Source organism: Diceros bicornis, chromosome 29 (genome assembly GCF_020826845.1).
Source record: "Diceros bicornis minor isolate mBicDic1 chromosome 29, mDicBic1.mat.cur, whole genome shotgun sequence".
Lineage (NCBI taxonomy): Eukaryota > Metazoa > Chordata > Mammalia > Perissodactyla > Rhinocerotidae > Diceros > Diceros bicornis.
Genome location: NC_080768.1, coordinates 37,361,527 through 37,376,605, shown reverse-complemented (window position 1 = coordinate 37,376,605; position 15,079 = coordinate 37,361,527). Strand labels below are relative to the sequence as shown.

Genomic DNA, 15,079 nt, shown 5'->3' with positions numbered 1-15,079 from the left:
GAGTCCCTGGGCTCTCCCCTCAAAGCAAAGGTACAAATAATTTCTTTTTTAATGGATTAAAGAACAAAAAGCCTTTGTAATGGGTCTGTTTTTTTCCTACAAACAAGATGAAATGGTTAGGGAGAGAGTGAGTCCTAAACTTAACATTTCCGTCAGTTTAAGGCAATCAACTTGATTTCATATTTGTTTCATTGTAATATGGAAAGTAAATACTTGGCAGAAGCAGTTTAGCTTGATTTCGTCTTAATATGAAACGGTTTTCTTTTGCCCTTCGCAAGTGAGCTGGCCTGATTTCCTGATTTTCTTGACTTTGGTTATAATCTCTCTCTGTGCAGTTATGAGAGAGGCTGGATTGAGGATACTTTAGTAGTGACACAAGAGCGAGAGTCAGTATTTCCACACTTTGGTCTCAATAACTCTTCTTTAGCCACCATTTTCTTAGCTGAATGACTGTTGCATTTGTCACATACTACTTTCCTGGTGCCAACATTATAGTATTTAAAAAGGGCTACTATTAACCTTTATTATTGTCTGACCCTCCCACTAGACTGAGCTTCTAGAGAAGAATGATGTCTTTAAAATAAGGTATTTAAAAAGTGTATACAAAAATAATAGAATGTCACTGTAAAAAATACCATATACAGATGTTACGTATAAAGTAGAAAATGGTTTTTGCTAGCTTCAATATGACTCCTTAGACATAATTGCCATGAAAGGTTCAAGGTCTCTACTTCTAGCTATGTAAATATCTATAAATTTTAAACAATTATGCAATTTAAAATATATTAAATTTATATATCAACTATATATTTATATATATTATATATTATACATATATTTATATATGTAATTATATATTTATATCATTATATAAATTATGTATTTATATACATCAAATATATAGTTTTATACTGTTAAACACCTTGTTTTCAGGAAACTGTAGCAAAGGTATATGTATATACAGAGGGGGGGAGGGACATATTGTCACTTAATGGCTCATAGCTTTCCATTTATTTAACAGATCTATTTATTAATGGCTATTTAGGGGATTATATTTTTTGTTCTATTTTTTCTTTTTTGTTTATGTTGCTATTGCAATTTCTGCAGTAAACACCTTCGCTTATTCGTCTCTGCACTTTTTAGTATTTGTGCAAGATAAATTTCTTCAAATGAGATCATCGGATCAAAGTGTATGCATATTTAAAATTCTAAGGGATATCCCCAAATTGCTTGTCAAAAAGATTGTACTGGTTTGCTCTCCTGTTTTCAAGATTGTTCCTCCACATCTTGACTAATGCTATATTAATGGGTTTTTTTTAATTTGTTGCCAACTGATAGCCAAAAACAGATATTTCATCATGATAATTTGCATTTTTTTGTTTATTCTAGAGATTGAGCATTTTTGCATGTTTATTATCAATTCAAATCTCTCTCTCTCTAATTTAACTATTCATACATTTTACCTATGTTTTCCGATTGATCATCTTACTGATTTGGTGGAACATATTTTGTATTACAATCCTGATCTTTATCTGATATAAATGTCCTAAATTATTTTCCTAGTTTATCATTTATCTTTTAATAATTTATTTTGAACATTATCTAAACAGTATTTATATTATGTTTAGACACATTGCAGAGATATATTATCAGAGAATTATTATTAATACTTGTTCACAAATGAATAAAAATTGACCACATTTTATGTCTAAGCCAATTTGTTGTGTGTTTTGTAAATGACTTTGGGGACATGAACACATAATTATTTCTCTGTTATGACTGGGGTATTAACCATTCATGAATTCATGTAAAATTGGACTAAAAACAGGAAAAACTAACCTGCGGGTTTCACACCATGACAGGAAGGTACCCTACTGATCGAACACATCTACGTTGCTGATACTCAAATAACACTTTGACACTTCCTGGCCTCAGATATGTTGGCAGAGACAAGTATGTAGTTTTTCTTCTTAGAGCAAAAACATTGACTGAGGAGCTTTTCAGAAGCAGTGTGAACATTTCTTTAGAATCTGCAGCATGGTACAGGGCCACAGATTTGCACTGCATTTTTCCACTGAACATTTTGAAGTGCATTTCATCATTTTTTAGTTATTAAAAATATTTTATTAATTATATAATATGCATATTAATTAAATACATGAAATCTCTATTTACAGCTTGAAGAATATCTATAAATAAATACTTATTTACCCATCACCCAATTGAAGAAGTACAAGTTTACCGAAACCTTTGCCACCCTCTCTGTGCCTCTTGTTAGTTGTTTATCCTGCCTGCTCCTCAGGAGTATCTATTTGCTGAATTTTGTGTTGGTTATTTTCTTGCTATTTATATATCATTCAAAATTCACATATATATGATCATTAAACAATATATTAGTTTGAATGATGTTGAGATTCACCCACATTACTTCCTACAGCTGTAGTTCAGTCATTTCTACAGTTACTTCACCTATTTTTTTCTCTTATAAATAATAGTTTTACACCTCGTGGCACACACATGTCGGGTAAGAGGGATGTATATCTTTAATGCTTCCAGATAATGACAAAGTTTCTCAAAGAGGTTGTACCACCCTCGGTGCATAAGATCCCGATGCCTTAAGTTCTTGCCGATGCCTGGTAATGTCAAACTTGCAACATTTCTCAGTTTCGTCACTGTTATCCCATTATAGTTTTAATTTTTATTTTCCTGGTTATTAATAAAGGTTAGCATCTTTCATATGGCACTTGGTCATTTATCTTTCCTATTCTGTAAAATATCTGTTCATGTCTGTCACACACTATTTTACTTGGTTGTTTATCTTTCTTACTGATTTCCAGGACTTTATATATTCAGGATACAGATCTTTTTCTCAGTTATATGTGTGACAATATCTTCTCTCAGTTTGTGACTTGGCTTCTCCTTTTCTTTATGGTCTATTTTGATAAACAGAAGTCCTATATTAATGAAATCAAGTTTATCATAAAATATCCCAATTTTATGTCATTAGGAAATTCTTCCTTAGTCCTAGTAAATATTTTCTTAAATTCTCTTCTAAAAGGTTTAAATTTTTGTCTTTTACATTTAACTTTTTAATCTATCTGGAATGAATTTATTTATGTTTATGATAAAAGGAGCAAATCCAATGTACTCTTTGCTATATGCCTGCTGTATGTGTGGACAACCAGTCATCCCAGCGCTGCTATGTTCCCCTCTGATCTGTCATTTTATCTCTGCTATAGCTTAAGATTCCATGTATATGTGGGTCTGTGTGTAGGTTCTCTGTTAAGGTTTTTGGTTCTCTTTCTTTGTTGCTGCTGGTCTCAATTTCTATAGTTGCCATGGTCTCAATTTCTATAGTTTCCGTGATAACTGATGAGGCAAATCTTCTTACCTTGCTGTTAATATATATATATATATATATATATATATATATATATATATATATATAGGTTGTTTTTGTTGTTGTTCATTTACTTTGTAACACAGCATAACAAACTAAACATGATTTTGCTTTTACAACTTCCACACAACTACATCTTGTTAAAAAGAAACATGGAATTTTAGATCCATCACTTTGGCCACGAGAATGTGTTCATACACATGCATGCTGCATACGTTATTTTAGAAATCCTTTCTTATTTCACAGCAGCATTAGAAAAGATTATTTAGAATTGACCATACATTTCATTAATTTCATTGGTTGGCCATATTTTTTAAGTACTCATATTTCTCTCTCCTGAGTTCTTTAGTCTGATTTGTATTCACTGTGCTGGAATAATTCCTGAGCAATTAAGATAAAAGTATGTGGATGGGGGCCAGCCTAGTGGCACAGTGGTTAAGGTCCCCTGCTGCACTGCAGCGGCTCGGGGTTTGTGGGTTCGGATCCCAGGCACAGACCCATGCGCCGCTCATCAAGCCACTCTATGGCAGCGTCCCACATACAAAACAGAGGAAGGTTGGCACAGATGTTAGCTCAGGGCCACTATTCCTCAAGCAAAAAGAGGAAGATTGGCAATGGATGTTAGCTCAGGGCCAGTCTTCCTCACCAAAACAAAAGTAAGTGGAGAGTATACTTTCTTATATCTTGATTTGACTGATTATTTATTTTCTTTTGTCCTCACAGATGAATAATAAAATCTGAGTTCTAAATATGTTTTTCCTAAAATTTTATAAATGTGTGTACATTATCTTTAAAAAATATATCAGTATTGACAGTGTAGACTTTGGGGTATAATCTAATGCTACTTATTTATTTACTTGCTCAAATTGTTCTCACTTAGCCACTGGGAGCTCTTTCAGGTTGGCTTCTATGTCCCATTGGAGATGTCTACATTCTTTCATTTTCTTTTTTAGTACTCCTTTGCTTTCTGGCAGTACAAGATGATTAGGGTCATCTTGTATTTTCCCTGTCCCAAGTTTATAATCAACTCTTTCTCCAGGGAGCCCTAGTTCCTTTCACTGAAGAAGGGTATTTATCTGGGCACTGGATTTGCTCATTGCTAATGGGGTGCCATTGCTTCTAGGTCCTCGCAGTGGACAAAGCTAGGAAATGTATGTGTGTGGGTGTGTCTGTGTGTGTACAAATATTATACAAATACACACACATATAATATTTATATATCCATATATATTTGTCTATTTATCCATGTGTATATCCATATATATATATATGTTCGTGTCTGTCTATATATATATGATATATAGATATATATAATGCTAAACATGGCTTTATACTGATGTCTCCAACTCTAATCCAGTGCCACGGGTTGATTCTAGTATTCCGTCCTTGCTAATTTGTAACTTTTATCTTTGACAGTGAAATATCATCCCCATCCATTTGATTATCTGGTCAACCTAGTGTACATACAAAGCAGTTTTAGAATTGTTAACCAGCACCCCATGAGAAACAAATTTACCAATAGAGTACAGTGATTATGTGCAGCCTTGTAGATTCCAGTCAGAGCATGATTTTCCATAGTAACTTAGGTCAGCTTCTTTTTTCCCCCACCCTCTTCCATGAAGTTATGTCATACATTTGTGGTACAATTAGATTCAGTTGTCATAGTCTGCATTCCATCCCAGGAACCCCAAACATTCTGGTTAATTTTTTAAAATTTGGATATAATTCACTCTTTGTGATGTACAATTCTATGGGTTTTAAAAATGCATGGAATCATGTATCCACCACCTGAGTACCGTACGGAACAGTTACATCATCCTAAAAATCCCCCTTTAGTAGTGGACCACTCATTCCTCCTTAGTCTTTGGCAACTATTTATCTGTTTTCTGTACTTATTGTTTTGCCTTTTCCAGAAGGTCATATGAATGAAATCAAGCAGTATGTAAACTTTTGGGTCTGACATGTTTCATTTAGCAAAATGTATTTAAGTTTCATCCATGTTATTGAATACATCAATAGCTCATTCCTTTTTGTCACTGAATAGCATCCTATCATATGGCTATAACTTCAGTGTCTTAGTTCAGGTTGCTATTACGAAATCCCATGGACTAGGTGGCTTATAAACAATGGAAATTTAATTCTTACAATTTTGGAGGCTGGAGGTCCAAGATGAGGGTGCCAGCAGGATTGGCTTCTGGTGAGAGCCTCTCCCAGGTTGTAGACTGCTGTCTTCTTGTTGTATCCTCACATGGTAGCAAAGGAGGGCCAGAGAGCACTACGGGGTCACTTTTATAAAGGCACTAATCCCATTTATGAGGGCTCCATCCTCCTCACCTAATTACCTCTGTGTTGGTCAATTTTATGTGTCAACTTGACTAGGCTAAGGGATGCCCAGAGAGTTAGTAAAACATTGTTTCTGGGTGTGTCTATGAGGGTGTTTCTGGAAAAGATTAGCATTTGGATTGGTAGACTGAGTAAAGAACACTGCCCTCATCAATTAGGATGAGCATCATCCAGTTCATTTTGGGAATGAATAGAAGGAAAAAGTAGAGGAAGGGTGAATTTACTCTCTGCTTGAGCTGGGACGGCCATCTTCTCCTGGCCTCAGACATTAGCACCCCTGGTTCTTGGACCTTTGGACTCCGACTGGGACTTACACTATTGGCTTCCCTAGTTCTCAGCTTTCCTATGTCTCTAACTTGCAGGTGGCAGATCATGGGGCTTCTCAGCCTCCATAATCATGTGAGCCAATCTTCCATAATAAATCTCTTTCTATATATCTCTATATGTCCTATTGGTTCCGTTTCTCAGGAAAATCCTGACTAATACACCTCCCAAAGGCCCCACCTCCTAATACCATCATCTTGGGGGTTAGGATTTCAATATGTGAATTTGGGGGAGACACAAACATTCAGTCCATTGTGCTCAGTTTAACCATTCCCCCTTTGAGAGACATGTTGGTCGTTTCCAGTTTGGGTGATTATGAATAAAGCCTACTATAAACATTTACACACAAGCTTTTCCATGAACGTGAATTTCAGTTTACTTGGGTAAATACTTATGAATGCAATTACTGAGTCATATCATAAGTATGTATTTAACTTTATAAGAATCTGCCAAATTGTCTTCCAAAGTAGCTATACCATTTTGCATTCCTGCCAGCAATATGAATGAGACTCTGTTTTGGTAAATATCCTCACCAGTACCTGATACTGCCAGATTTTTTAAAAGAATTTTCACCATTCAAATAGGTATTAAATTGTCTTTTAATACTTATTATTATAAATAAATAGTCCTCACTCTGTAAATAACCTAGTTTCATTTTTGTTTCCTGTTAAAACTTGCAAAATTTTCTTCTTCATCTAGAAAATTTGAAATTTCGCCAGAATATCTATGTGTGTCCCCCGACCCCCATTATTTTTCTGATAGAAATACTCAAATCTTTTATAAGATCTGAAAAATTTTATTCTTATATGCTTGATGCTTAGATTTTCCTCCACCCACACTACTCTGCTTGTGAAACCTCTATTTTGTGGAATTTGGATCATCCATTTCTCTTTTTCATATAATTTTATTTTTCTGATGGCTGGCATTTCTTTAATTTTTCCTTTATGCTTTATGAAAACTTTTCTTTCTCTTTTTTTTTTTTTTCCTGAGGAAGAGTCATCCTGAGCTAACATCTGTGCCTATCTTCCTCTATTCTGTATGTGGGTCACCCCCACGGCATGGCTGGCGAGTGGTGTTGGCCTGTGCCCAGGTTCTGAACCTGCAAACCTGGGCTGCCGAAGTAGAGAACACCACACTTTTAACCACTTGGCCACGAGGCTGGCCCTGAAAACTTTTCCAGGGAATCCTAAATCGCCATTTCTTTTCTATAATCAATATTGTTTCCCTGATTTATTGGGGTTTATATTGAGTTTTTTTGTTTGTTTATTTCTTTGCTTGCCAATAGCTCCTTTTAATAGCAACTTCACTTATTTTTATGAAGTAAACATACTAGAGACATTAATTAGAATTTTAAAAGCATTGATCTCATTTTTTGTTTTTTATTGGAGGCCATTGGCTGTGAATACCCTATCCCTTCCTCCTACTTTTTGACTTGCTCATTCTCTTCACATCATTTGGTAATTTGGGGTTATCTATTCATGTTGAGAAATTGAGGTCAGGTTTATCAGAATTAATAGCTAATATAGCTTCCCTTATCATGTTTCCAGACTGCTGATGAGTTTCCTTTCGTGTAGCTTCCTCCGAGCAAGTCAATTGCCTGTAGAGTTTTGTGGCAGGGGTATAGTGGAGGAGGAATCTTCCTGGAAGGAGATGGATGAGTCTAAACCAATGAATAAATTTTTTGCCAAGATACAGATAGGTGAATTGGAGCTTCCTAAGAGCAAGGTGGTTGGCCTGAAAGTACTGTAAGATCCAAACTAAGTTAACTTACTGTGTTGTCTGTGCCAAGTAGAGAACTCAAGAGGACTAATGTTTTAGTCTGTAGCTCCATGTGTGGTCCTGGAAGCCAATATATTTGCTTCTCATGACTGATTTCCTAGCAATTCAATATCAGCCTGTGGTGGTGAAGTCTTAAACGTGGTTTTATATAGTTAGATGTTTTATAAGAAATTATAAGTATAGAGACTGGCCAAGAGTGTTGCGTTAGTTTTCTAGGGCTGCCTCAACAAATGAACACAAACTGGGAGGCTTCAAACAGCAGAAATTTATTTTCTCACATTTCTGGAGGATAGAAGTCTGAAATTAATGTGTTTGTAAGGTTGGTTCCCTCTGGAGGCTCTAAGGGAGAATCTGCTCCATGTGTTTCTCCTAGTTTCTGGGGATTTCCAGCCACTCTTGGCATACTTTGGCTTATAGATGTATCAGTCTAATCTCTGCCTGTATCTTCACATGATATTCTTCCCTGTGTGTCGTTGTGTCTACGTCCAGATTTCTTTCTTCTTATAAGAACACCAGTCTTATTGAATTTAGAATGCACCTTAATACAGTGTGACCTCATTTACCTTGATTACATCTGTAATCTGTAAAGATCCTATTTCCAAATAAAACATTCACGGGTTCTAAGTAGACATGATATCTGGAGAAACACTATTCAACCCAGTAGAAGTGTCAGGGGGTTAATTTCACTGCTAAACTAAACTGTTTCCCTAACTCCCGTGTTTTCGGTGGCCAGGAGTTAGCTGGACACTCCTGGCCTTTTCTCACTGACATTTAACATGTGAGGAGCACCAATTCAACAGGTCCTTCACTTCAGTGATGGCAGTCTAATCATATAAAGCCTGAGGAAAGCCTGGTACAGAGACTGTGTAGTTTAAAAACTGAACTCTAATCTGCCCTCCTGCAGGCTGTCCCAGACTCCCCTTTGCCTCTGGGCCCTGCTCCTCTGAGATGGCAGAGGGAGGCTCCAGGGGGTCTTCTTTTTGCTTTGATTGAATGCTTGGCATGGGTACTGTAGATTCATTTGTGGATCTGATATAATTTGCTGAATGTGGCACAAAAATCTTTAAAGTTTATTATTCCATCATTGTTACTTTCTTTGTTTTCCTGCATTTACAGATATTTTCTTATTTTTTTTCTTCTTTTTATATTTCTTTGGTCATGTTAATGAGACTTTATGCAGCAGGAAGGTAAATTCTTAGGTTTAGTTTGCCATCTTCATAGACATTGAGGACAGTTTCTTGCATCTCTTACAGGGTTTCTAATCTTGTGCCTGCACTTAGCAGGCATTCAATAAGTATTTTTAAATGAATTTGTAATTATAGACATTAAGTATGTATAAATCAGTGAAGGAGAATTTTGGAGGGTGGAAAACCTTTCCTGTATCTCTGAGGTCACATGGCATTCCAAATTGATGAGATTGAGACAGATAGAGAAGAGACTAGAGGGACGTATATATATCTATCGAACACTACTGTGTGGCAGGAAATATGGAAGGGCTATTTCAAAAGTCTCACAACAGGGGGCCAACCCCGTGGCGTAGTGGTTAAGTGCACGCACTCCGCTGCTGGCGGCCTGGGTTCAGATCCCGGCACGCATCGTTGCACTGCTTGTCAGGCCATGCTGTGGCGGCATCCCATATAAAGTGGAGGAAGACAGGCACAGATATTAGCCCAGGGCCAGTCTTCTTCAGCAAAAAAAAGGAGGACTGGCATGGATGTTAGGTCAGAGCTGATCTTCCTCACACACATACACACAAAAAAAGTCTCACAACAATTTAGTTCTCACAACAATTCTATGAGACCAGAATTTCTCCCATTTTATAAATAAGGAAGCAGAATAAGTAACTTGTTAAGTAACTTGTTCAAGTGTATATAGGTGCTAAGTGATAAAACCAAGATTCAAACTCAGGTCTTGCTGAACCAAAATCTATCTCCTTCCTATTGCACCTTCTTATTATTCCCATGGGATAATGTCAGTTCTCCCGGGATCAAGAAGTTTCACTGTTCCTTACATACTCTTAGGAAACATTGCTCGTCTTATCCCATATGTGGTATTTACAAACTTATCAATTATGTCTGAAGAACCCGCCAATCCTGACTTTATAGCTCAGAAATTCTCTTGACTCAACTATTCCATGAGACCCCCATGGTAAAATCAAGTTAGACTCACTCAGAGGCAGAGGAGACATGACCATGCAACATGGAATGAGAACACTGAGAATGTTCACGCTTATTCTTCCCCCACTAAATCTTACCCATCAGCTTGCCTACAATTCCCGACCAGATTGTCTTCCTTTCTTAAAAAAATACTTGTTGACTGTTTAATACGTTCTAGAAATTGTTTTGTGCAAGCTCTGGGAATTTTAGGAAACCGATGTGTTACATCAGGAACAAGCCCAAGTCATTCTGTTCTTTAGGAGAGGTGAGATGGCTTTGTTGATAAGCTCAATGGAATGATTGGTGACCTGGGGTCAATCTACCCACTTCAACAATGCTGAGAAAGAAAAGTGGTGGGAGGGTGAAAATAGGATGGTGAGAAGGGGTTCAAGAGAAGGATAAAAAACGGTATACCTTGTTAACTTGAGCTCGAAGCTGGTGACTTTCAATCAAGTGAGGAAGTTTGTTGGCTATTTCCATCCAAGGCCTATAATGATCCGGAAGTTCTTTCTGCATTTAAAATAGAAACATCTCAGTACTTTAGAACTCTCTGGGTAGCAGCTTAGGAGAGTAGCTGCTTTCAGATTTCAGTCTTAAAGAAGAATTGAGGTCAATTCAGTTCAACAAACATTGAGAATTCACTATATACTAAGCACTGCAGATACACAGAAGACTAAAATACAGTCCTTTTGCTTAAGCAGCATATGGTCTAGTAAGGGAGAAAAAAACATAGTCAGATATATCCCAATGCAGTATCATATGTTCAATTACTGATGAGTGTGTAAGCTTTAAGAACTTGCAAAAGAGGAGGAAGTGGTGAATTCTGTCGTTGTTGTGGGGAATTAATGGGAAATATTTGTAGAAATATAACAGGTGAGTCCGGTTTTAGAGTCTGAAAGTGACTTTTCTAGATGGAAATTTGAAGAAGGGAAGGCAGTAAAGCAGAAGGACTAGTGGATAAACAGAGGTAAGTGTGCCTCAGGGACTGTAAATGATACAGTGTTACTAGAATATAAAGGTCAAGAGAAAAGGTGATGAAAGATAAGACTAGAAAATCATATCAAATGTGCTTTGTATAGAATATATAGAAGTTTTCTTTTTATGTAAGTTGGTGACATGGTTCAATTTGAATTTTAGGAAGATAATTTTGCTTATATGATTTTAAGGTATAAAGTCAGATTAGGAAGCCTTTGAAATGCTGTTGAAAGACTACACTTAGGCAAAGACAGTGAATTTGGAAGGAAGAAGACATTTATTCAAGAAATATTTGGGAAGTAAAATTGAAATGATTTGATGATTAAATTTGGGGGGGGGGGAGGACAGCTAAAGCTAGCCCAAAAGCACCATTTATGTGCCCACTCTGGGCCCATGGTTTAGCAAGTAGAGCATAGGCTGGATTTCAGCAACCCCGATTTTATTCCAAGAAATAACAAACTACGTCTATTGTTGTAAATAAACTTTCAGGGGAACACCACCAGTCTCGGTTGTTTACCTATTGGCTATGGCTACTTTCTCATTCCAGCAGCAGAGTAGGGTAGTTGCAACAGAAACTGTTAAGCAAAGCTTAAAGTATTTACTATTTGGCTCTTTACAGAAAATGTTTGCCAACTCCTGATCTCTCCTTGTGGCCTGGACCTCCTTTTTCAGAGTACAGTCTGTGCACTGGATGTTGTGCCCCTGGGTTAAGAAGAAGAGCAGATGAGGATGCTTTCTATGTTTATGAATTGGGTGACTGAATGAATTGGTGGGAACACAAATTGAAACAGAAATGCAGGTGGAAGTCAAAGAGAAGGCATAAAGATAGTGAATTTCTTTTTAGATATACAGCTCAAAATATGTGTGGAATGTCAAAATATGGCTGTATACTGGGCAACTGGATATACAGTTTAAAGTTCAGGGGAGAATTAATTTTATAAATGCGGAATTGGGTGGCATAACTACATAAAAACTCCCCTTTGTGGTTAAAACCACAAGAGTATGTAAGATCATTGGGGAGAAGTTGAAAAGTGAAAGAAGGCTTGTTTCTTTCTTTCGCTGGGGGGATGTTTACAAGGGAGACAGAGGAACTGAATCTAGCTATACAAATCACAGAGACCTTTATAGAGATTCAAAGAGCCAGAGGGGAATCACCCTACAAGACATTAGGGAATTTCAGAAAAGTAGGTATTCATCAGGTCAAATGTATCACTTGGAACTTAAAGTAAGATTGTCCCCTTTGGGGAAAAAACCCAGAAACTGTGAAATCACTAATATATGATTAATCTTTCCATGTATATGGCATAGAAATTTAGGTCAGAGTCGTGAAAGCAGAGTTCAAATTTTAGCTTGTTGAGGAAGTAAGAAAATAGAATCTGAAAATGTGAATTACTTTTTTAAGTGAGCCATAAGGCATTAGCAAAGAGGAAATTTGTATTTGAGAGCCCTCTCCATTGAGGAATGAGAAACTTGAGTGGTTTAGTCTGCTATTGCAAAAGGGAGAGCTTGAAGATAAAGGAGAAAGGGAAATAGTTAAAGCCTGGATGTCATGGAGGAAGGGAAGGAGGAAAAGCGCCCGAATGGAGCTCTGGCTTTGAAGTGATGGAAGGAGAATGTATGGAGTTTGAGGGAATCCACTTTTCATGAACTCAATTTCTCTGCAAATGAGAGTGAAGATCAGGTTTAGGATCTTCACTGTTGAAGAGAGAGGTGGGTGTAAAATTAATTATAAAGGGAAAAGAAACAGGAAATTAAACATAAAAAATACAAGTATAAACAATAAGATATCTTATGTATAATATAATAATATGGAAGACCCAGGGAAGTTTGAAAACTATGAGTTTGGAGAGAGATCGATCTATAAATTACCCATGAATCACTTGTTGGAGGCCCTCTGTCTCTCAAAATCTGAGAGAAAACTGGTTCAAGCTCCTAAGTAATTCATAACCTGGGTGAATCCAACATTCAATTCACAATCACTGAAAATTATAGACTTTATTTAATCCTCTCCTTTCTATCTTTGACCCAGATTCCATTCAGGACAAACTGGGCACCCTTTACTAGCTTTCACAACAAATCAAAGTTACACCAAAAAAGTTTGTAAGTGTGGAGGTATAATGAGCAATGCTCAGCAGTGGGTACAGAATTGGAGAAATTAAATTGACCCAGGTTTGGGGATTTACAGAGTGGTGGCAGAGTTGAGAACGCTAGCAAGAATAAAGGCAGAGAGATTTATGGTGAGCTGACTCTGAACTGGCAACTTGTTTTTCGTCTTATGAACGAAAACTGAATGTGGGTACAGAGACAATGGAATATAATCTTCATAAAAGAAAATCAAAGATGCAGAGTCATGGTACTCAAAAGGTCCTTTTAAGGAGGGTTTTAAGAAAAGTTGTAACCAAATCATCACCTCTATTTTTCCTTCTTTGGTGCCTAGATAAGGAATCCTATTCCGAGAATTAAATTAGAGCATTCTATATTTCTGCTTGCTGGCTTGCATGGAAGTCCTTAAATACTACATTTTGTCTCAATCTAGGCTGTACTCTAGTATTTACTTTCTCTTTCTCCTTAGATTTCTAGATTTCTTTCCTTCCTTCTCTTTTTCGTCTTCTCCCCTCTTTAAAAAGTTCTAACGATTGGACTTCTGTATCACCTCACAAATACGAGAAAATCATGATCTTTGAGATCCTCTGGGCTCTCAAAGTGTGGTCCCCAGTCCAGCAGCATCAGCATCACTTGGGAACTTGTTAGAAATGCAGATTCTTGGTTGGCCCTTGAATAAAGCTTGTGTTGACTGCTCAAAGAAAAAAAGAAATGCAAATTCTCAGGACCCACCTCAGACCTACTGAATCAGAAACTCTGGGGTGGGGCCCAGCAGAACCTGTTTTAGCAAATCCTGTAGGTGAAGCCGATGTACCCAAAAGTTTGAAAACCACTAACGTAGGGACCTTGTAGGAAATCTAGAAGGGGAGAAAGGATTTTAAAGATATGTCACAATCCATTAAAAATGTACTCTTCCTTTTGACTTTTCCTCTAGAGACTGAAGAAAGTATTGAATTACGTTAATTATTTTTTGATTGCCAGACTTTTTTTTTTAGGTTACAGTGTGGGAGACAGAATTAGCTGATGAGTTTTTCACTAAATAGAACTCCTTTTGGTGTCAGCTTATACATATCTATCATATCTGTTTTAAAACCTACATAGTATTCCAATATTCTATTAATGAATATTACTAATTGCTCATAATCTTTCACTATTATTAACAAATCTGAAACAGTCATCCTTATACATGTATTTTTAGATTACAGTCATTATTAGGATAAATTTTTAAAAATGGATTTATTTGATTAAAGATTCTGCACATGGAAAGGTTGAAAACTACTTCTTGATTTTCTTACAGAACAATGACATGAATTTATAATCACATTTATAGTGTGTGATATATAATGGGAATGCCTGTTGATCTATGAGTCTAGCAACACTGAACATTACCAAGCATTTTTGTTTTGTTATGTTTTTAAGATAGGACATGTATTATTTGCATTAAAATTTTATAATTATTTTAATATTTAATAATAATTTATTAAAATAACCCTCCAAGAAATATATCTTTCTCAGAAATGATGATTAAAAATAATACAATCAATGTTTAATGGCACCATGCAAAATTTATAAAGTGGAAAGTAAAAGCATCTTAATTCTCATCCTCCCGTCTAGCAATGACAACCCTTGAAAGTTTCTTGTGTGGTTTTCCAGAAATTTTATATGCCATCATTCTATTGTTTAAATTTACATGTCTCTGGTTATTAATGAGTTTGAATATCTTTTCATATGTTTTGATCATTTGCATTTTGTGTGCGTATGTGAAATAGCCGTTCATAACAGGCTAGTCAAATGAACCAATATTATCATTTATGCCATTGGATTTTAAATCATGCTTAAAAAAGTTCTTCCCATCCCAACATCATTTCTTTTAGAGTATTTCTAGTTTAATTGTTGATGCTTGCATCTTTAATCCAGCTACATTTCTGTTGTACATGTTATGAGTTAGGACATATTATCTCAATATTTCCATTTTGAAATGGATGATTTTCCCAAGGTT

The 15,079-nt window shown here is 36.2% G+C and overlaps 1 protein-coding gene across 1 annotated transcript in view; it reads right to left on the bottom strand.

Moving 5' to 3' along the window:
- Positions 1 to 15,079, bottom strand: part of IDO2 (indoleamine 2,3-dioxygenase 2) — a 54,738-nt gene that overhangs the window by 31,733 nt on the left and 7,926 nt on the right. The window contains exon 2 of the mRNA XM_058525402.1: positions 10,417 to 10,512. Coding sequence (XP_058381385.1) covers positions 10,417 to 10,512 — 96 coding nt within the window. The remainder of the gene's footprint in view (positions 1 to 10,416; positions 10,513 to 15,079) is intronic.